Here is a 23,216-nt window from a genome sequence, read left to right on the forward strand (position 1 = left end):
AATATAATACTAAATATAAGACGATATGAATCTCTGCTGGAAATGGAAAATGCATTTCAACTGGTGTCTCTCATGGGGTTGTGCGTCTGTTGCGAAAGACACACAACTCTTCAACTCCTGACAGAGATGGGGAGGTGAGATGGACTTCTGGGCATGAGGCTGCACAAAATACCAACCCACATACAGACTGTCACTGGCTATATCAACCCAATATTAGCCTAAAAAGCTATTTGACATTTGATATTATGTTTAGAATTGTTACTCTGATCCTTATTTAACACTGTCCTCCTCTGTCTGCACACATTTGATATAATCTATCCACCTATCTGTCTGCGTGTCTGTGTCTCTGTCTGTCTAATGATAGACGGATGAACTTTTATTTTACAGGGGTGACATGACAGGAAAATAATCGTTTGTCTGTGGAGCTGTTTCACACATCTCTGCTGCTGTGTGTGTGTGTGTGTGCGTACTGGAGCATCTCTTGGCCTTTTCCTGGAGAAAACCAAAAATATGTGATCCAAGTTGTGACAACACTTCCTCCGCCGTAACCCCCCCCCCCTAGCTCCTGCCTCCCACCCTCCGCGCCCAGTGGCTCTTCGCCTCCGTGACGTCTCCTCCTCCGGGCTGCCATTGGCCCGTCTCTCCGCCTGTGCCAGTGACTGACATGAGCGGAGCCACAGTCTCCTCCCAGCGGCAGCAGACGCTATTTGAGTGGAGCACTAGCGGGCTGTTGTACACAGAGCCGGGCTTGGTGTCGTCAATGGGAAGCGTGCGAGACAGTGGCAAAGCGAGTTACGGTCTAGAGTGAAATCCGCAGGCTGCACCATGCTCTCCAGGTCCATCCCGTGCGTGTGGATTACAGTTTGCCTTCATCTATGCTGTTACGTTTACAGCGGGGACGCACAGAACGCGAAAGAAGGTAAGTTCCCTAAAGTTTAGGACTCTCCTCCATCCCAGCGCGTTTGGAAGACATGCGTCAGAAACGACAAGAGACGTGTCCAAATCCAGAAGACAGTGTCCGCGTTTCCTTTGATTTCATCATTTATATTTGAATCCCAAGTAAATGTAACAAACCACAAATGTGGATGTCTGTTCCGTGCCGGGATGAGGCCGGTGTGCGCGGGGATGACAGCGCTGTGTTGTCTGTTCGCGGGCTGTTTGTCAGCGACCTCTCCGTGTTTTTACGCACCGCAATTAGCAGCCGTAGGAACACGGGGGCAGACGCAGGAGCTGCTGTTTTAATTTCACCCCGGTGCCAGCGGTGAGCTGTGGGGATAACTAGCCTGTTGGTTATAGATTAACAATCTATTACTGCAAACCAAGGGAATATCAGCGGATCGATCGCTCCGGCAGCCTGGAAATGAGTGTGCCGCGTCCGAGCTTGGACGCAGTTTCGTGGTGGTTTACTTCCTCCCGGCCAGTCCCGTTCAATGGACGCATTAAATACAGCAAGGCTGACGCGGGGTCGTTAACTGCTTCGGACGCTCAAGTTGGCAAGAAAACAATAAAAACACCGTTGAATTAAAAACTCCAAAAATGACACTTTTAATTAGTCGGATTTTGGCTTAAAAATCAATGTCACGCCATGCGTAAAATCCGAAAAACACGATAAGTATTTTCTCACCAATAAAACTACAGTAGCCTGCATTGATAAATATAATGCTAATATTAATAATAGTAAAAATAAGGGAGCGCGGTCAGGATGTGATTGCGGATATGAAGTGAAAAGCCTCGGTGTTAGGGGGGTTTCCGCAGACCTCCATATCAGACAGTCACCTGTAAGACATTATTTTTTACGGCGTTGCGTCCTGACTCCTGCACCCCCTCCTCTCTCTCTCTCTCTCTCTCATAATATTACACACAATTAAAGACAACTTCATTTTAAAGCCGCCGCTGCGGTGCCGCTTTGCGCTCTCGCTCGCTTCCAGAACATAAAACAGACTGGTGTTATCCCCCCCCCCCTCCCCGAAAAAAAATATCTTTAGCTGATTCAAACCGCAGAAACATGCCGCCTGTTAACATAATTTCACTGTAATTTTTATGGCCGCTTTGAGCCGAAAATACACTCGCCCGTGTTCTGCAGCCAGTATGCGCTATGGAAGCAGCTGCTGTGGCGTTAACGCACAGCAACTTCCACGCTTCTCCCTTAAAATGAGTTTTAATAAAACTGTTGCGCAAAATAAACGAACAGTAGGTAGATTCAATTCGAGCAAATCTTGTGCGTAATCCTTTCCACCACATTCCTATACGTGTGTTACGCTTTATTCTTAATTTCTTCTTAATGCGCACTGTCGTTGTCTTTTTTTCCAAAAAGTTCCCTCCGCAGACAGCGCTGCAGTGTTTGTATATTCTTATGTCTTTTTTTTTTTTTTTTGCTTTAGCTGCTACTGCTAGAAATTAGGTCATGCATATATGCGCTATAGATATAGATGTGTGGCCTGTCACTAACACCCAGCCCCGGTGCCCCGGTGAGATTTAACCACCTGCCTCTTGGTTTCCTGTCACTAGTGATTCTGCTGGACTCCAAGGCACAGCAGACAGAACTGGAGTGGATCTCCTATCCTCCCAACGGGGTAAGTTTGCAGAATCTGCACGCCACAGGCACACAGATGTACTCCTTATCTATATTTATATATATATTTCTAGCTTACTCTGATGTCCCACATCAGTTATAGGAATAATAATATTTAAAGAAGGTTTGAAATGAATACATAACATCCCCATATTTCTTTGCTCACAGAATTCCTTCCCTGAGCACGAGATAAAGAATACAGGTGGAAGTTTCTGCCACTAAACTCTCCGGGCTTTTGACATTCAGAGCACAGAGGCCTGAAGCAAAGCGCTTCCAACCTGCTAGTCTGATTAAAAGCAGGCTGGGAGAAACTTTTTAAATAAATTATGTGTGCAGAGGAAGATAAACTGAGCACAGTCGTCCTCTGAAGATGTGTTTGTGTGATAAAGATGCGACCACTAATCTCCCTTAATTCACTGCAGTGTATTGTATAGAGCACTGCCTGAAATGACTGTATTTCATATACCTTTGTCATTTTCATTGCGGAGTAATCATCTCCCGTTGGGTTTGATTGCTGATCATTAGACTTTTATGCTATGATGGATAGACGTCTCTTACGTTTGAATGCAACATGGTGAAGCCTGCTGATGGATGTATTCATCAAATTGTATGTTTTCTTCTCACAGTGGGAAGAAATCAGCGGCTTGGATGAGAACTACACACCTATTCGCACGTACCAGGTTTGCCAAGTCATGGAGCCCAATCAGAATAACTGGCTTCGGACTAACTGGATAGAGAAGGGCGATGCTCAGAGAATTTTTGTAGAACTGAAGTTCACCCTGAGGGATTGTAACAGCTTACCCGGTGTGGTGGGCACTTGCAAGGAGACGTTCAACTTGTATTACCAGGAAACGGATTCAGAAGTGGGCAGGAGCTTACGGGAGAACCAGTACGTCAAAATTGATACGATCGCTGCAGACGAAAGCTTCACACAGGGTGACCTGGGCGAGAGGAAGATGAAGCTGAACACAGAGGTGCGCATAATCGGCCCCCTGTCCAGGCGGGGCTTCTACCTGGCCTTCCAGGATGTAGGGGCGTGCATCGCCCTGGTGTCTGTCAAAGTTTACTACAAGAAGTGTTGGTCTATCATCGAGAACCTGGCCACATTCCCCGACACCGTGACGGGATCAGAGTTTTCCTCACTGGTGGAGGTCGAGGGCATGTGCGTGAGCGACGCCGAGGAGGAGGCCGACAACTCTCCCAAGATGCACTGCAGCGCCGAGGGGGAATGGCTGGTGCCCATTGGGAAATGTATATGCAAGGCTGGATTTCATCAGAAGGGAGATGCGTGTGAACGTGAGTGCCTTTTTATTTGCATGATCAGAAAGGAACATATTTTTAGTAGTACTTTAATTTACTCATTAGCATTCCCAGAGTTGTTTTTCGTGCTGAATTAACTTCTGGCAATCTGTCAGGGGATTCCTGGATTTCACACAACAACAACAAAAACAAAAAAAACAGGCGAGTTTGTACGATTTGATAATGCAAAGCAGGGAAATGACAGTAAAGGCAAAGCTGACTGAATAGATGTGTTGGCAAATGGGATTAAAGAAGCTGATGTGACAGCAGTAAAGATGGATAAGTATTCAGGACAAACATCCTGATTATTATAATTGGAATCCGTGATAATTGATTACGAGGCTCTTAATTTATAGCCATGATTCTGTTGACACTGGGATTAAATAATAACTGGAGTTTAGCTGCTTGGCGCAAACACTGCTCTGTTTCTTACTGGCAGGGGGCCAAGACAATCACTAGCAGAATACACTGGTCCTGAGGACGTCCAGCCGGCCAGTCAGTCAGTATCTGACTGCCCCAGCCAAATGACCAGGACAGGGAGGGGAACAAATAGTTGCCGTGCTTTGGCATTTAGGCCTCAGGATATTTATGAAGGAGCCTAACAGGAAGGTCAAACGCAGCCTCGCCGTGGCTCATTTATACGACGTTGTGTAGCTGTTTTGTGCAACTGCCACTAACAATAACATGCTTTCTGTCACTCTGAACGCTCAGAGGATTATTTTTTAGTGGCCACCTGATTTCAAAGATAAAAATCACTATGGATTAAAAGGAGGTGACTTAGGTCACAGAACTTAAGTGGCCTGCCTTGTCAGCGAAGCAAAGCTGTTTTTTTTTTTTTTTTGCTGCAAAGAGGGCAGCCTCATTCTAAGCAGCTTATAGGGAGCAGCAGCCAGTAATAATTGAACGGAATGCGTCTAAGAACAAATTAGTGTCCCTGGCAGACAAGCTTTTATGCCACGCTGTCTTCCATTAGAGACCCCTCTGAGGGAGGTGTGTTAATGAAATATATTAGGCCATGTAATTTAGAGCAACACAGCCCACCTCAAGTTGTGCTATGTCTCCGGTGTTAGCATGCTATCGCTGATTTAACCCCATGGAGCTGCTTTATTGTTCTTGTTGTTTTAATATGCATAGATGTAAGATCCAGTTGTGCCCCTAGGTGGAAAGAAAGCCCCGTGATTTATTTCCACAGGGAGACTGATGCAGTGTAACAGCAAACAGCTCCGGCTTGTCAAAGTAATTTTAACTACCTTTTCTAATTATGTCTTAATGCAAAACCCTCAGAACAGAAGACTGTTGCGTGTCTCTATTAACTAATCAGTTCACGTGTCAATTAAAACAAATGCCTGCAGATATAATGATCCTACCTTTCTGTTGTTTAAAGCCTGAGGAACATGGTTCCTTTATGTGTATGTGGATGAAGTTCCGGTCTTGATGCTGCACCTTTATGAGCTTTATCTCCACTGAGGCATGAGAAGCCTTTGTATTAAGGGGTAGTTAATCTAAATAAAATGAGAATCACGGTGCACCATCAGCACTTCTTCCAGCAGCTCCACTGACATTAAATTGTCCATTCAGTAGTTTCTCCCAGAACAATCTAAAAGCTATTCAGACTATATCTACCAGCTGAACAGAAGAGCAATAAGTCCAAGTGGCTGTGACCATTAAAAATGTGAGATCCACGCTTTTGGACAATGGGCTGACTTGTCTCAGTGCTGTAAAAGCCCATCATCTTTCAGCTAAGGGGATTTTGTCTAATGGCATGTCATGGTGCATGATGCCGCACCTTCACTGTAGAGGGTTCAGCCTGCTTCCAACACACTAGGCTGTACAAAGTGTCGTCCAAACATGTCTGAAGGCAAAGATATTTATACTGATTCCGAATGGTCAAACTGGGAAGAATAATGATAAACACTTTTCAAAAGCATTTGTGTTGTTGCACTAAAAAGGAAGAGGTTTAGTTTTGTGACAAAAAAAAAAAAAAAAACGATCGAAAAATCCCAGCTGATTCTCACACCCAGCCACCTGGCAACGGCTGCGTGAAATGGACATGCTTGTTGGATTGTTGGTTTCAGGAAGTAACAAATATTTTCCCTAATCCCCTGATTCCGATGCTGGAATGAGGATTTTAGATCCTGTTAGAGGATCCGACAGGCACTTTGTTTGAAGCATACAGTACTGCGGCTTTTAGGGATTAGTGCCACATTCGTTTAACTTTTCAAACAAATTTTCTGTTGCAGTGTTCTCCACGACCTCATGTATAAAAACAACTTTCCAGATGGAGGCGGAATGTAGCCTCACTAGTTCATGATATCCAAAAAGTTTACTTGAAATGCAGTTCAGCAAATTTGATAAACGACTCCACTAGACAGTCCTTAACCAGCCCATTATTTATTGTTGGCAGTTTGCTGTGGTTGTTAAAATGGTCACCAAATGAAATATTCAGAGGGTGGGTGGAGGTGGAGTAAGCATGTAGATGTGTCTGTCATGACATTTGAGGAGCTGCCTATGAGGATGCAAAGGCCTCCTCTGAAATGTGTTGTGATCCACTCATTCATCACCGTCAACGAAGAGGGACCCCTTGTCTTTCACCCCTATGCCCCTCACTCCCCCTGTCCCCCTTTAACTCTTTGTGTGGCAATCTGTGGCAGTAAATGTCACTCATCCTCTCTGCCTGCTGTGTTCGGCGGGCCTCAGCGCAATGGGTGCTGAAAAAGGCCAGTTGAAGTGTCCCCGCATTCTGCGCAGGCTTCATTTTGCGAAGAAGTGCGTGTTGTGAAAATAGTGTCCATTCATTCGCTGGTCCTGTTTAGCGCTGGCCACTGGTTGCAATGGAGCCACAGAGTCGTTAAGACAGAGAGAGGGCCCTTGTGGGAGGACACTGGTCTCTTTGTGCCGCTCAATCCCGGGAATGTATGTTGTCCGATTTTTGACACATCAGAGCATTGTGGTGCTAAATAACCAGTGCCTGTGACATGATTAACTATTGACCCTCACCCCAAAAAAGGGAGAGGCCTGTGTCCAGGGTGGAAAACAGATAAAACAGGCCAAATCGTGCAGCTATCATTGCATGCTAACAAGAAAATTAATGAGAGGATACAGCATCCTGTAGAAGCTGGCACCATCCATCTTGGCTGTCAGGGAGCTGGACAGAAGTTAGTTGGAGACTGATTGATGATCGAGCCCCCGAAGGGAAGGGGCCGGGCAGTAAGGGTCTGACTGTGGCAGCTAACGTGCTTGGAAGCCACCAGGCGGCTACCAGGCCCAGCGGCGGGCTGGAGACAGAAAGCTGAATTTAGCATTTCAAATGAAGCCAGGAGTCAGGAGGTCCTCATACATCCTGACGCTCCCTTGATTGATAAGGTGTGAATTTAATACACCAAATGGCTGTCTTTTACAACAGCTCCAGAGCTCAATTATGCAAATGACAGGTGTGCACGGAATCCACAGGAGACCCAAATGGACTTAAATCAGTCAAGACTGAAATAAAGTGTTGATGAATGGGAGCTCTTCCTGTCACTGCCAGTGTCTGCTTCCTGTGAATGGTAGCATTCTTCCACAGCCCACGGCTTTTCCTCCTTGTTGTCTTGGCCTGGCAGGTAGCAGTCGGGCACAAAGATGAGCCATTCTCTGCTCAGGATGTTGCTACCAATGCAGCTGACAGGCTCCTGAAATTGATCGCTCAGGGGAGGACTTGAGACATGAGATTGGGAGGGACTGAAATGCTTAGTGCGAAGATGATTAATGGATTGATCGTTTAAGTCATTCGTCTAAGTAAAATGCCAAACACTCACTGGTTCCTGTGTCTCAACAGTAGGATTTACTGCTCTTCTCTCTTGTTTTATTGGAACTGGAATATCTTTGGAATATCAGGTGGCCAGACAAAACACATTTCATATTTGATAACATCACCTTAGGCTTCTTATAGTCTGAGATAACATCTTCAGATGTCTTGTTTTGCCCAACCACTAGTCCAAACCCGGCAGATATTAAATATATTATCACAGAAATCCAAGAAAAAACTTTGCACTTGATTGTCTGGTACCTGTCTTTTTTCTTATTTTAAAATTACTTGAATTATCAAATGATTAACAAATTGTTACAGAATAAGTTAACCAAGTAATTAGCTTAACTTAATATATATTGTATATATATATATTGCTTATATTTGAACATGCTACAATTGTTTTAAAAAAATAGGGTTCCAACTTTTTAATTTTTATGTTAGATTTCTGCATTTCACAATTGAGCTTATCTCTTTACTTCCTCCAATCACCTTTTGTAGTTATTTCCTGGATTGAAAGAGTTTTAGTATCAGACCTGCCCCCCAACAAACTGTCAAAAATAATAATTATACTACTACTACTAATAATAATGATTGCATGGTAGGTTTCTGCTGGAGAGAACAATTGCTGTTGAAATTACAAAAAAATTGGGCCAATCAGAAGGGTGTTACATTTCAATGGAAGTACCACTGAGATCAGATGCAGACTTTTCTTCATGAGTGTAAGATTATTACTGTATTCCTGTGCAGATCCTTTGCTCTATCTGGTTCCCTCTCATTAGTGGAGACTAAACCACAGCTGCTCCCTCGGAGGATGAAGAGAAAGGCACAATGTTTGAAATCGTGATTTGGCAAGCTGCGAGGATGAACATTTATTTTACTTCCACATCCAATGACCCGATTCAAACATACACATCCATATAGGAGGCAAAAAGCAAGAAGTTGTTTCCCGGGATACGCTCACTTGAACTGGTGCCAGCAGTGCTTTCTGCGGGATCCAGCTGCCCTGTCAACACGTCAAATTAAGTACAAATAGCTCATTTTGCTTAAGAAAAACATGCACTGGGAGGCTCATTCACAAAGCCGTTGGGTTTGGTGAATATTTGTCTCAAAGTTATACTCATAGGAACTTCACTTATTCACATGGTGAAGCAAAGGAAACAAAAGGGCTGTCATTGCTAATTATTTGCTCTCGCTGGTTTTCTGCATTTGTAGATGTCACACTGAGGGAAAGATGGATCTAAAACCATCTTCTAAGCACAGAGGGTTCAAACTTAGAGAAGGACTGGAGGCTGCTGGGGTCTGGTCACTGGTAATGGGGTTTGTCTTTCCCCTCTGCTAATAGACTTCAGCAACTGACTCATGCATACATGAATATCAAGCAGGTAATGGGAAAGCTAGAATCCACTCAACTGTTGGAGGCGCACAAACCTTGTTCAGAAAACTCTACTGTGAACATCTATACTAAAAAAACATCCTTTTGGAGTTTCCAAATACAAGCATCCCCATGTTTCTTTACTCTTAACTTTTGAACATTTTTGCTCATTTCCTGAACTCTATTTCCAGGCAGACTTTATTTATGGTATAATCACAAGTTGTCTTTACCAGGCATTCCATAAACTACTGCTATTTGTGTACTCATTTAGCACACTCAGACACAACAGCAGTTGGCATGCCAGTGTGACAATAATTTTTTTTTTTTTCAGAAGGAATACAAGTGATACAAAAACAAAAGGTTTGCATCCCAGGACCAACATCTGTTTATTAAGGGACAGAGGAGAGTGATAGAAGAACATGTTGATAGGACTTTTAATGCCTTAAACCTGCTAACACTATGGACGTTCAGACAAAAAATAACTGGATTTGTTTTGATACTAAGTAAAAAGGTTATGGTTTCTGAACAGAGGTATCGACAGTTACCAAATTAGGGACACTGATATCTCCAAATATGTTGAGTCCAGGAGGAGGTTCACACAAGTAGAAGAAAAGCTGTGATTTAAGATGCAAATTGCACCAAGTAGCTATTTACTGCTGTTTCAAGACAGCACACAGATCATTGTTAAGGGCTTGGAATCTGACCTGCCAGTCCAAATTTGAGACCCTACGTTGCATCATTTGAAAAGACAGAATCCAAGTCAGAATCCCTATGTCTCATGCAAACAATGCCATATGGTCAGTTGCACTGGTACGGGACTTTGTTGACCCCCTAAAAGGGAGACCTTTGTGACTTTGTGTCAGATAGTGTTATTTCCAAGGTGACATCAGGGTCCACATTAGAGGTCAGTGAATATTAACTTCATTTACACATGGCTGCAGACCAGTGCAGCGCCACAATAGAGCCCTGCCTCTTGTGTTTAGTAACGTGAGCGCCCGGGCTGACAGGACACTGTCAAGACGGAAGATGGATGATTGCAGCAGTTGACCCTTGATCGCCAGTGGAGTCACCTCTCCGCCCCCCCCCCCCCTCTCTCTGCATGACAAAAGAGCCCTCCCCATGGTGCAGCGGCCCTCGTCTCCACTTGCACTAACAGGTTCAGACATCTCCATCGATCCCTGCTTCCACGTCTCTTGCAGTTCTAAGCTTTTGCCCTTTTTAACTACCCAAACTGTGGCACAGATGTCTTTTTTTGTAATTGTGTGCCAGCTGACTGCTTGAGAGGGATGTGATCAGACAGGCGAACTCCCCGTCACATCAGAAGACAATGCCGGCGGTGTTCTGTGTGGTGTCCCCGTGGTAGGAGGGTGAAAGTGATATGTGAGCGGGGGTCCAGGGTCTCGCCACCTAAAGAGGCAGCAGGGAGGGCCCTGTTGTCAGTGGAGCTGCTCCTCTGGGAGGCCTCAGACCACTGGTTCTGTCCTTCAATCTTCCTTTAAGAGGAAAATCAATAACCTGTTACATAACTCCAATTTCTTTCTCCACCACTTAAATCTGATGCAAAAGGAAGCAGAACTTAGAATGTGTTTCAGATGGCTCAGCTGGCAGGAATTCTAATGTTGCATCCAGAGAGAGGAGTTAAAATGAATCATTCACTGCAGGACAGGAATGCCAACGTGTTAGAATAAATAACTTTAGGGTTGGGGTTATTACTCTCCTTTACTGACTTATCTGATGATGATGTTCTAGATTGATGAATTGTTTCGGTGCATAAAATTTAAGAAAAACGAGAAGATGAGAAATTCCCATGACAAGTTCACATTAAAAAAATGACACGCTGAACTCTCTATATTTTCAATTAGGCTTGACACCATTTTTCATTTCGTAATTTGGATGGACTGAACCTTTAACATGAGTGCAGATTAGCGCCAGCTCTCATGGTCATCAGTGGCCAAATGTCAAAGTGTCTTTTGTCAGCAGTGCTGTGTGGCAGGTTCGACATTGTTCTATCTCTTTCTGTCACAGCTCTGCAACTGGAGAGGCCGTGGTGGATTTCAATGGGCGGGGGCTGGGTCAGGAGGGTTTGGTAGGAGTTGGCACAATTCGGAGATAATGCTCAGTTGCTGACTGGGGACATTTTCAGTGCCGATTTTGCTTGGGCTGCAGGGGGCTGTGGATCGGTCAGACCTTTGGACCCCGTGCTTTCATCCCCAGAATGTAGAGCCCTTGCTTCATCTGCAGCGTCTTTTAGCACCGCTCCCTTTCAGAGCTGACCACCTCATCCATTAAAGGAAGGTTGCTGCCTGGCTGGCCTTAAGGGCCATCTCTCCTGTTTCCATGTGAGTTAAATGAACTAAACAAAAGACGATTAGGCAGGGACATTTTCCATGTCACAGAGAATCCATTTCAGAATGCTCACTCTGCATGATAAGAAGCAGAGGCCTCTTAGTGCACAGACTTAAGATACAGCTCAAGCGGAGTGAGAGGCCGTAAATTCTCTGATGTAATGAGTTTAATCTTAAAATGCCCTTCATTTTCCACCTCCAAATCCATGCAGTAAATCAGCAGGAGAGCTAAAAGCGAGAACAGGTGTTCGCGTTTGTTGTTTGCAATTTGTATCGCTGTCAGCGCCGACTCTAATGCAGCTGACGCAGTTGTCTTCTGTGAGATCATGTTACCTCCTGCTTTATATTTCACTCATAACCTTATTAGATGCGTTTGTTTGATGGTCCTAAGTATTAAAGTTTGCAGGATTACGCTGAGGTCGTTGCATATTTTTCCTGTCAACACCACATTTAATCTCTCTTACAATACTGTGAATTCACTATTTCTGTGGTGCTCAGCTCGAAGCTCATTAGTTCCCACTAAGATGAAAATAAATCATTAAAGATGGGTCATAAATAAATTCTTTAAATTCTTAAAAAAGGGCTCATAAATTTCCAAAAAAACGCAGCACGTGGCAGTTTTTAGCAAGCATTGCTCATGCAGCAATAAATAGTGCATTTGTGGGGCATCGTTAATACACATTTGTTTCTCTAGCGAGTAGTTACAAAAGCAAGATGGTGTACGAGTAGGACGGCCTGGGGTTTTAGTCTTAAATAGGATTTGTTGTCAATAAAGGTTGATTATCTCCAGCCATATTCTTTATAGAGTCAGTCCACCCAATTACAAAAGAAATTCTTCATTCATATCTTATATCGAACCGTGCAAATAGTGTTGGGTTTTATTTCTTCTGAAGATTTTGGCCTCCCTGACTGAATATCTGTTGCACTCAAATTGAAAGAGGATGTAAAAAAAAAAGTAATAATGATTTCTTTTTCCTTTAACATTGAAATGATTATTCTCTGAAATCCACAGAAGAACCACAAAGTTGAAACCTAGTTCATCAGTATTCAGTTATTCCTTCACTGTATCATGTTGGAGGCAGAAATCGTACTGGAAATTGAAACTGAAGTAATGTGATAAAGGGGGTGAACTGACCCCTTCAAAGTGACTGTGCTCATTAACAGTTACTCGTTTCATAAAGAAGGCGATCAGAAACAAATAGCCTGTAAATGATTAGTGCATGTGACAGTAATCTTGATTTTGGAGCTGATCGCTGGTTTGCTGTTTAATTCCAAACTGTCCCACTTAGAGGGTAAACCTACCGGACTGGCTGCAGCATTGCTCTTAGCACCACAGCAGGAGCATTAGCTTCAACTGGAGTATAACTTAATCAGTGTGGGGCTTTGATCTTTGCTGTGTACTGCCAAGCAGGCATTTCCTTCAGGTTTTCCCTGCTTAGAGGGCAAAGCTGCATGCCCTCCAACATGGTGTAAGGGAATGCTAATCTTCTCTTTGTTTCTCATGGAAAGCTACTTATCTCCTGCTAAGCACAGGTACCTCAGCTGAATAGGCCGATTGTCTGCATGTGTAGGGTGCAGCAGCAGCAGCCAGACAGTCATTCCAAATATGTGTGGGGTGGAGGGAGGATCCAGCACAATATGACATCAGACTCTTGAACTGGTCAAACTTATGTTTCAGTGGTGCTCGTCTTTAGCCTCATTGTAACCATGTCCGAGCTTCCCTCTTCCTCTCTAAGCCCCGCTGGAGGTGTTGGCTTTGCAAATGTTTGGGATTGAGAAACTCTATCTCCGTCCTGTGAACAGATTTGCTGCACCACCTCAGTTCTTTTTTTCTTTTCTTTGTGTGTACTGCCACTGTATCCCAGAGCAAGGTAGGCGCCGATGCTTCTCATAAGTGGAAGATAAACATGTCTGCAGGCGAAAACTCAGCTTCTCTATTTTTACAAAGGAGAAAAAAATCGATTAGTGCAATGTGCTCAGAGCAAGATGGAAAAAACAAACCAAACACCTGCTGCTACCTTCGTTACTCCAGTGATCAGGCTGAAAAACAAAACATGTTGCAATGTGAAAACTTAAAAGTATACAGACCAAGATTCTTTTTTCAGCACGCTATTAGAATACCCTGAATACACTTTGGATGATGCAAAGGTACAAGTAAAATGTTAAGCAAGCACTGCAGTAGGGTTAAGAAATAAATTCAAGGTGGATTTCTTTAAAACCCGTTGCAAGCTAGAAGAGTCCACACATCACCCGCAAGATGAGATCAGTTGAGCTGTCCTTTGGCTTTTCAAGCAGAAGAAATATACTCAGCTAGAAATTTTCCCAGGTCTGCCTGCCCGTGTTGCTCTGAAATTACTCACAAGATGTACTGCCTCTTACATTGCTGGGGAAAACACCACAGGCTCTAGTCCGTAAAAAGCGATGCAGCCATAGTTCAGCATGCATAAAATGCCAGTAAACACAGCCTGATGAATGTCCACACCAGGCCCTATTTATTGAGGCAAAGAACATAAGTCACATCTAATAAAAGCAACACACGCAGGCCTGCGGCTACATTAATGCATAAGAACTAAGCTCTGTGTGAGCTATTGACATCCTTCTCTATAATCGTAACACACGGTCATGGTCCTAATCGTATGCCCTGAAAGTAAAACTGAGAAACACAACACAGGAGCTGGGTTTTTAAATAGTATTTCATGGTTGTCTGAACATCCAGCGAGACACAGAGCATCTTGAAATAGCAGACAGAGAATGTTTATTGCAGTATTAACGTTGAATTGCAGAGTAATAGAAGTGAGCAGACACGTTAAAGGGAGAAAATGTCTTCTTTTTTTTCCCCAAAGCTAGCACTGGATAGCAGGGATATTTATTTTGGTACCAACGAAAGTGTTTCCTCTGCTCTATTGGTTCTTATTAATGTTTCCTGTCATCACGTTGTTGCTCACTAAAATCCAATCATTTCCATTTAGGACACTGTATTATTTAAGCACATTTACATTTGGAGCTGGTTGTGTTTAGACAATTTTAACAATCGACCCTGGTTTATAACAAGGAGCACTCTCTGCCCACCCTCTGGGCTGGAATACTACCTGGCCACTGCAGCTTTAATGTACTACAGTTTGACACTTTTCATGTCAGGCTTCAACAAAGAAGACCCACTTTAAGGCCACTTTATGGTCCATATTCTCAAATTAGCACATCGAGCTGACACACATGAAGACTTTCAGGGCCCCTGGAGTTTTGAGGGCCTGGGGCACTTGTCCCCTCTGCATGGTTGGTAATCCAGCCCTGCATTGGAAAAGTTTCACTTCTTTTGTTAAATGAAAAAGAAAATCTATATTGTAACATAGTCTGAAGTCAAGGTTCATCAGTCGTCTTTGTCCAGATCTTTTGGACTCATCCGAATACCAAACCTTAGGAGGACAGTTCTGCACTGGGTGTCAGTATCAGACAGCGTCACAGGAAATAGACTTAGAGGAAACATATTTAAAAACACACAGATGAATGGCTCTTCATGGTACCAGACCATTGTTTACAGTTGATACATACAATGACATGCTTCTATCGGACTAGCAGCGACCATTGCAAGCGTTTTATTGCAAGCAATGATGTTTTTTTGGAAATAAGAAAATAAACTGTTTCCTTTATCACGCTTGACCCGTTCCACCTGGCATTCATCAGCGACTGGGCCTGCATGTTGGTCCTGTCGGCTGCTCTCCTCCCTCTGCCTCTTTTATCACTCTAATGGGGTGCTATCTCCAGGCTGCTCTCTCCGGGTTTCCGCAGCCGCAGCTCGGCTCCCGTCAGCGCGCATTCTTTCCACATCCATCCAGACACATGGGCGGATTTAACACATAATCAGGCTGGACGGGAGGGCAGTGGGGGGGTGGCTGGCCCTGACAGGACTCATCATGCTAGGACTGTGGAGACAGAAAGGCCTACACAAGTCAGTATCACTCTGGCAGTGGTAAAAAACGTAGCGAATCTCCCACATTCCCTAACTGCAGCTCACATTGACCCTCCCGTCTGCGGCAATATTGAGACAGATGGGGAGAAACTCAATATCAAAGCTGCCCTACTTGGACAAGCCAGTCCCCTCCATGCTGAGTCGTAATAGGGATTGCAACCTTGATTGGATTTGTAGGTTGTAAGCGGGCTAAGACACCCAGTCTCCAGGTTCTCGAAAGACAGTAGTCATCAGAAGCTTTTTGACACGGTTTTATGAAAACAACACTTTACCTTTACCTTACCTTTCTTTGTGATAACTGAAGCTCAGACCATACATTCTAGATAATCGTTGCCTCAAGGGTCTATAAGAGAATGATGCCGGGCAGAAACTCAATATCACCGTTGTAATAAGGATTTCAACCTTGATGGGGTTTGTGGGTCACAAGCGTACGAGGACACAAAGTCTCCAGTTTTACCAGGACAGGTTATCATCATCAAAATGTTTTTTGATACCAAGGACATTCGATACCCCAAGGACTGTCCATTCCAGTATCAACATATGTGCAGGGTGATCCGATCACAAGTGGACAGCTCTGAGTTAGTCAGTTCACACTCGACATTAGAATGCGTCTCCACATGTGTCTCCAGTGGCCACTAGTGATTGGATCTCACTACCTCGCTCTATATGCAAATAAACATGTAGCTACATAATTTGTGTTGTAGTTAGTCTGACTATGAATGGTCTGATGTTTGTGTTAGTGTGTGTGTGTTTGTGTGTGTGTGTGTGTGTGTGTGTGTGTGTGTGTGTGTGTGTGTGTGTGTGTGAGAGATAAAGAGCGATAACTGGGCTGCACACCACTCTACAATCAACAAAAAAAAAAAAAATCTAAAATCAATAGTTGAAGGTCAGCGTTGATACTGTGGAAGTGGCCACGTATAAATCAATGTATGTGAAACATTGAGACATGTCAAAATATTTTCTGTTTTTTGTGAAACGGGTCAGAGGACGTCAGATGAGTAAGTGGTCTTCCCGCGTCCCATACAACAGAATGCTTCCTCAGCATGCATCTCAGGTGCATCAGTTTCTGGACCAATAACAAAATGACAATTAACTTACTTATGATTAAGCTTAAATCTTTTTCAAATACTTTGCAAATCGGCATTGGCACAAGAGAAAATGTTGTCATGTGTCGCCATCCATGGCTGCACGCACCCAATGTAGCATAAAGCAAATAACATGAGAAATGTCAGAGTAGCAGTTAGATCCTGACCCAGTACTCTCGGTCAGGTTCGATAGTTTAATCTTGACAGTTGATGCGATGGAAACCTCAACTTTTTTCGAGGTCCACCGACATCCGTCAGCTAAGGCACAGGATTAAGATGAAGTTTGGTGCACAGGGAGAGAGTAACTGTGATCAGATTTGTGGGTTGTAAGCAAGGAAGTTTGGTTTTCAGTGTCTTTGATATTTTTTAAAAGCTCAATATATACTCATCTGTACTTCTACTAAGATGTTGAGCGTTCCTATGGACAGACCCTCGGTTGACTCTTTTCTTTATTAACCAGCCCCGGGATATACATAGAAAACTGGAACACTACACAGAGAGCGAAAAGGGCACATTTGGAATCCGAGGGCACAAGATTAACTGAGGGAAAAAAAAAAAGAAGTGCCACGGCGTCAGCTTCAGACAAGGAAAATAATTATTTTCTATTTTGGCCAGGAAGGGATATGTCAGGCTGTCGCATAAGGAGTCATCGCCGCCCTCCCCCTCCCTCTCTGTCCCTCACCCACAGTGTCATGACACTGCCAAAGCGTGAGAGAAATTGGATGTAATTCAAGAATGTTAAGAAGCTCAGCTCGGAGGAAAAAGAAATAAACCAAGATCTTACAAAAATACAGAAATCCGTTTCACCCCTTTTTTTTGTGTGTGTGTGTGTGTGTGTGTGTGCATGTGTGTCTGCATAAGATAAGGAGACTTTGTTTTACTCTCCGGGCCAGTGTGTGTGCTGTGATTGAGACACGACAGTCACAGTTTTGATTATCTCTATCCCACTACTCTGAGGTTCTCTTTCTCAGGCTCCTCTTCCTCTTTCTGTATAAAATTGCTGACTGCAGCTTGAACCCCCCCCCCCTGGAAGCGTTTGACCACTAGAAGGGAAATTACAGATGCTGGTTCTGTAGCCTTTGCAAAGAACTGGCTGGAATAAAAAAGACTTGTGTTTTTTCGTCTTCTCTCTTTTGTCTCTGCTTAACCTCAACCCATTTCTCTAAGGACTGACTAATTTCTCAGTGTCGTAAATACGCCGGCTGTTGTGTCTGTGACTGAGCTTTGTTAACAGGCCCATGTCAACAAGCACAAGCCATTAGTCGCTCGTTATCTGTGCCTGAAGAAGACCAGACTTACACAAACGAGATCTTTTTTTTAAGGAGTCACACTTGTACCCTTCATCCTTTCAAATGCAATTACACATTGGACTGTAAGTTCCCTTGTTAAAGTAGGCTGCAGAGAGTCTTGGGTTTTGTTCAATCTTTCAACATGTTTGTGTGTCAGTGTTTGTCAGTGAGGTGTCAGTCATGCTGTCAGCTAAAAGGCTACTGGATAAACGGACTCGGTGTAATTGCTTTGTAGATATTTCCACTCAGATGGGAAGTGTTGCTGCAGGGACAGGCGACAAAGAGCCTCTCACTCACCATCGTTCCCATCTCAGTGTCTCAGACTGAGAGCATGTCTTTGGCATCTGGTGCCAGGGACGCGATCTCGCCAGCAGCGAGTCAATGTGCAGTCGCTGGGACAGGAATGCCGGGGCCCAAGTATAGAAGGCTGTGTTTGTACTTGTCACTCACTGCACTGCCAGTTGTGGGGAGAGCTGCAGAAACACTGAAGTGCCCATGTCATACAGGCATTCCAGTTTTGAGGCCTCATTTGCCGCCTTGTTGCTTCTGTAAACATTTCCAGGTGCCAATGGCAGTCGGACGCGCTGATAAACACATGAGCTGTAACTGAAAAATGAACTGCGCTTTGCTCGTGAACATGGAGGAGAAGAGTTTATTAGAGCAGGGGCCTTTTGGTCATCATGGATTATGATAACACTGAAATTACCAAAGTAATTAGTCCGACTGGTGGATGTGGCATCATGGCGACAGGCCATTTGAGCAGAAATTACAGGCAGTCATTCAACTTACAAAAGCCAACAGTTACATTAGCATCGGTGCTACTACAGAGCATCAGGTGTTCTTTCCTGTCCATTTGTTATTTAATATTGATTAATAAAGATACTATAGACAATGCCACTTCCTGCATTAACATCTAAAACATGTCTAACTGCCCAGTAACTGCAGATGAAGATACTTTAGTAGCTAGGTAGTAGTTGTAATAAAATAGTTTTTCTATATTTAGATTAACATATTGTAGGGACAATGCCCTGAAACATTAAAGGGTTTTATTATGTCCAAAATATTTCATATATTTCAAGGGAAATGGATCAGTAAACAAAGACTGTCATTGCATCTTATTTATGATGAAATTCTTGGCATCAGCATGAGCGAAACCTTTTTCCAAGTGCCGGATCTGTACATTGTGGTGGTATTGGAAACTAAATGTATGTTACTTGTCCGTATTGCAATGTCAAAAAAGCACTAGACCTATTTTATATAGTTTGGAGAGTTGTGTACTCATCCAATCATCCAAAATGTTTGTAGCAGTTTCCAAACCAAGAGAAATCTGTAATCACATCACAGTAACATTTAGTTGTATTTCAGTGGCTTCATATTGTCAGTGTTTGCCTGCCAGAAGAGTAGAAATTAACTTTTCATCCAGTTTTAAGTTGCATTTTTACAAGACACATTTTAGTTTAGGTTTTTCACTGTATGTGATGAAAGTATTTAGTCATTGGACGTATACATTTTAAGAAGTAAGAAAAACAAGATGAGCAAACGATGGTGCCGACTCAGTTTGCAGCTCTTCCCAAACATCCTGTGCCCATCAAACAAGAAACACAGATTTTTAACATGAATCTCATTTAGTTGTTTTACCAGATTGAATTCATTGTTTTGGAGAGGAGGAGATGTCTGAGCATAATTTGGCTCCTGAGCGATACAGAACATTCAAACCGGTAGAGGCTGACTGCAATCACAACAATGGTGGTAGAGGCAATAATTTCCATGATCTCACGCTAGTTTACCAAACCAAGTCTTTTGTTCTTGTTTTGATTTGAGGTTTTGAGTTTTTGAGTTTTTGATTGGCCGGGGGAGGGGCTTGTAAAGGGAGGAAAAGCAACCTTAACCAATACAAATCCTTACAAGGTCGTCGCCCTCCCAGGCTTTGTGCTCATCTAAATCTTCACTGTGGATTCTCTGGTTTGCTGGAGTGGAGGATGCGGTGAAGATAGCCCAGGACCCTGCCAGGCTGTCCCCCTCCGCACACTGGCCACCCAGCAGATGAGCTCGGAGAAACCCAAAGGCAAACAGACTGGCTGGCTTATCAGAATGTTTAAACAGCACGGCATGGTGGGAGAAAGCAGTGTCTTAAACGGGATCTAGCCAATCTTTAACCTGCTGGAGATAGCCCTGCAGTGTCATTATCAACATCCATGGGGGGAGTGCTTACTCAAGTATCACGTACTGGGAATAGACATGGTTTTCTTCACTGATCAGTCCAACATTATCGCTCATCGGAATTGTACATAGAGTCCAAAGCAAAGAGATATAATGAGTAAGCACTTGTAGAATGAGTGCTTCGCCTGGTCAGCATTCAAGTGTGCAGCTCTCGCAGCCTCCTCTTGGCTCTGTTTTCAATTACTAGTTCAAAAAGGCAAAGAAAGATTAGAGATAAAATCTTGTTTTTCAACTTTTTTCCTCTTGGGGGGGGGGGGTGAGTTGTTGCAGGGCCATGAATGTAGAGTGACAGGGCTTTCTTGTAGCTGAGGTGGGGATACCCTGATCCTCAGCTTCCTCATCATGCTGCCCTGGAAGTGTTAAAATGAGAAAATCTGTGCTTTTCATTCCTGACCTGTCACAAGAGATGGTGGTCAAATTACCTAAAGAAAAAAAAGTGCAGAGCAGAGCGGAGAGCTGGAATGGCAGGAACCCAGTGTGAAAACCAATGCTCCTCTTCCCAAGTGGCTCGTGAAAAATGCACGTGTCAGTTTGTATGAACAGCTATTTAGTGTTTTAGAAATCATTGCAGTTCTGCAGCAGTTTTGCTGAGGTGCCGCTGCTCTGCTCGGCACACACAGCCGGTCAGTGCGAATTAACTGACTTCAAGGCTAAAATAGACAGACCCAGAATAGACATTTTACTCCCCGCTCGTATTTAATCATTAACTCGACAAACAGATGTGATTCACACTGAGGTTGTTCTGTCTTTGTCTTTACGTGCGTTCACGGCCCTTTTGGGAATTTGCAATCAATAGTAACTTCATAAAAATAACAATTGTGCTAACTAGTTGTTTGTAATTGTAAATCTGAATTTATAGCGATGGGTCTTTCTTGATCAGTCGTTGCAGTCTCAGGTTTGCTGAACATTGTTTGTTAAAGGTTAAATGCTGAAATGATCCATGCACATGCCTTCGATAGGTGCACTTATCTCTGGGCTCGGCAGAAGAATGTTTCCTCTCAGAGACAGGACTGGTTGTTCTAAACATGCCAGAGCCCATTTGCTGACCTGAGAATTCATCGGAATAAAAATAGCCTTGTTATTTTCCCTCTCAAAGCCTCAACGTGATGCCATTTCACGGCTTTGATGAGGGGGCATCTTCATTCAAATGCTGGCTGCTTCATGATGTGAAACATGGGTCGTGCTGTCGTGCCCTCCTCGTGATGGGAATACAGGAACGACTTTTTTCAAAATGTGTTTGCACGAGACTAATATCACCCCGACACACCGTGATTGGTTGTAACTGCTGAAGTCACCAGTGGATAAAGTCCTGTTTGATCCAGAGTTAACTGAACAAAAAAAATGCTGTTAGAATTGCAGGTGCCTGTTGAATTTGGCGGTGATGACTTTTGAAAAGATTTGTTTATAGCATGGTGGTAATAACACATTAGAGAGCCCACGGATGAAAAACATGAGTTGTATCGGCCCCGCTGACTGCTACACCCCCCTGGACATTTTGGCTGCCACTATTTTGATTAAACATTGAGTTTAATGAACAAAATAAAAATAAAAGATGGTTTTATTATTATTTTGGCTGTAACAATTATTCAGAGAAGTTTTAGCAGGGAATTCGCACTTCACTGGAGCTGAAGTTTCATTATGCAGAGATTTTGTGGTTCACTGATAAGTTGCATGAGATCCCCACATTATTCGCTTTGTGCAAACAGGGTTTATAACTGTGTTTTTGTTTTTGTTCTCTTTTTCCTGGGGCCTGATTCTTATGTTTTTTTTTTTCTTCTTTTCCTTTTTCTTCTTTCCACAGCATGCGGTCGTGGTTTCTACAAGTCTTCCTCCCAGGACCTTCAGTGCTCTCGCTGTCCAGCGCACAGCTTCAACGACCGCGAGGGCTCCTGGCGCTGCGACTGCGAGGACGGTTACTACCGAGCACTCTCTGACCCTCCGTCTGTGGCCTGCACAAGTAAGTCTGCCATGCCGTTGCTAGGTAAACACAGCGCACACCACTTGCTGGGATCTGAATTTAAACAGTCACACATGCGAGGGAAGAAAAAAAAAAACACACACACCCTGGTCCCCCCCCAGGCCAGTCCTGCTTAGTCAGTCTGCAGTGGCCTCATGAAAGCCCCAGATGTGTTCCATAGCAGTTCGTCTGCCTCCCAGTATGTCATTATAATTATGTTTGCAGGCTTGGATGTCTGTTTTCTGTCTTAGCTGGTTGCTAATGATGAGAGGAGCAATTTGCCATTTCCCGTCTGAAAGATTGCAATTACAGTCAGCGGCGGCAGCCCAGGCAGCACCCTGTGTCTTCATTTGTCCTGGCCAGTGTAACAGCTTTGTGACAGCATCGATGGCTTACTTACGCAGTCGGACGGCTGGTGCTCATTTGCTTCTTAATCCAGGTTCAAACATATATTTTTTTAAATTAATTTCAAGGTGCTTCAGATTTTTTTTTTTGTTCCGTTTGCCTACGTGCACAGGGTGTGGCACAACCCAGCAGGGCAATGTTAGCTCCCTGCTTTATCTGGAGGTAGACAGCACCCCTAAACAGGATCTCGGCACCTTATCTGTGTGCCTTCATTCTGCTGATAATGTGTCAGAATCCTGGATAAACCTACTGGCTTCTGGCTGCGTGATAAACCCTTTCTGTCATCCTTGTTTTGATATATCTATTAAGAAAAGCAGATAAATTAACCTTTGGGGATTCCGGTCATATATTTTGTAGCATTTTTCTGCTGATTAAAAAAACAACAAAAACACATATGCACATGGGGGAGAATCAGCAGGCCTGGTTCACATCCAGAGCAGTGCCGCTTTTTTCCCCCTGAACACCCAAAGTAGGCCAAGTCAGAATCTCTAATGTCTGAGTTGGTGTGTGTGTGTGTGTGTGTGTGTGTGTGTGTGTGTGTGTGTGTGTGTGTGTGTGTGTGTGTGTGTGTGTGTGTGACAGGGAGAGCTGGTGAGATATTATGCTAATATTATAATTTTATAGGGCTGCATTGGCTTGTTGTCTGTGCATTAAATCAGAGTATCAGAGAGGATTATATGGATTTGAGTTTGGATTTGATGTTGTGAATTTCATGTAGAAAAAATGTTTGTCATTTGTCTCCAAAGCAGAGTGTTGAGCAACGTCTCTGTCTCTGCCTGCCCCACAGCTCTCTCCATTTATTACAGCACATTCTCAGTGCACAGGTGTGTTTATGCTGCCAGGCGTGTGTGAGCATAGGTCATGAATTATTTGGCAGACGCCTCAAATGTTAATATAAAGATTTTTTAATTCCACTCT

The 23,216-nt window shown here is 43.7% G+C and overlaps 1 protein-coding gene across 7 annotated transcripts in view; it reads left to right on the forward strand.

Annotated features, from left to right (window-relative positions):
- The first annotated feature begins 704 nt into the window (after positions 1-704).
- Positions 705-23,216, forward strand: part of epha7 (eph receptor A7) — an 80,867-nt gene continuing 58,355 nt past the window's right edge. For 3 of the 7 annotated variants that reach the window (XM_069514997.1, XM_069514998.1, XM_069515000.1), the window contains exons 1-4: positions 705-919; positions 2,509-2,573; positions 3,199-3,868; positions 21,738-21,893. In XM_069514997.1, the coding sequence (XP_069371098.1) occupies positions 826-919; positions 2,509-2,573; positions 3,199-3,868; positions 21,738-21,893 (985 nt within the window). In that variant the 5' untranslated portion in view covers positions 705-825. The remainder of the gene's footprint in view (positions 920-2,508; positions 2,574-3,198; positions 3,869-21,737; positions 21,894-23,216) is intronic. The other 4 variants (XM_069514999.1, XM_069515001.1, XM_069515003.1 and 1 more) reach the window with 2 other exon arrangements.

Source organism: Paralichthys olivaceus, chromosome 19 (assembly GCF_024713975.1).
Source record: "Paralichthys olivaceus isolate ysfri-2021 chromosome 19, ASM2471397v2, whole genome shotgun sequence".
Lineage (NCBI taxonomy): Eukaryota > Metazoa > Chordata > Actinopteri > Pleuronectiformes > Paralichthyidae > Paralichthys > Paralichthys olivaceus.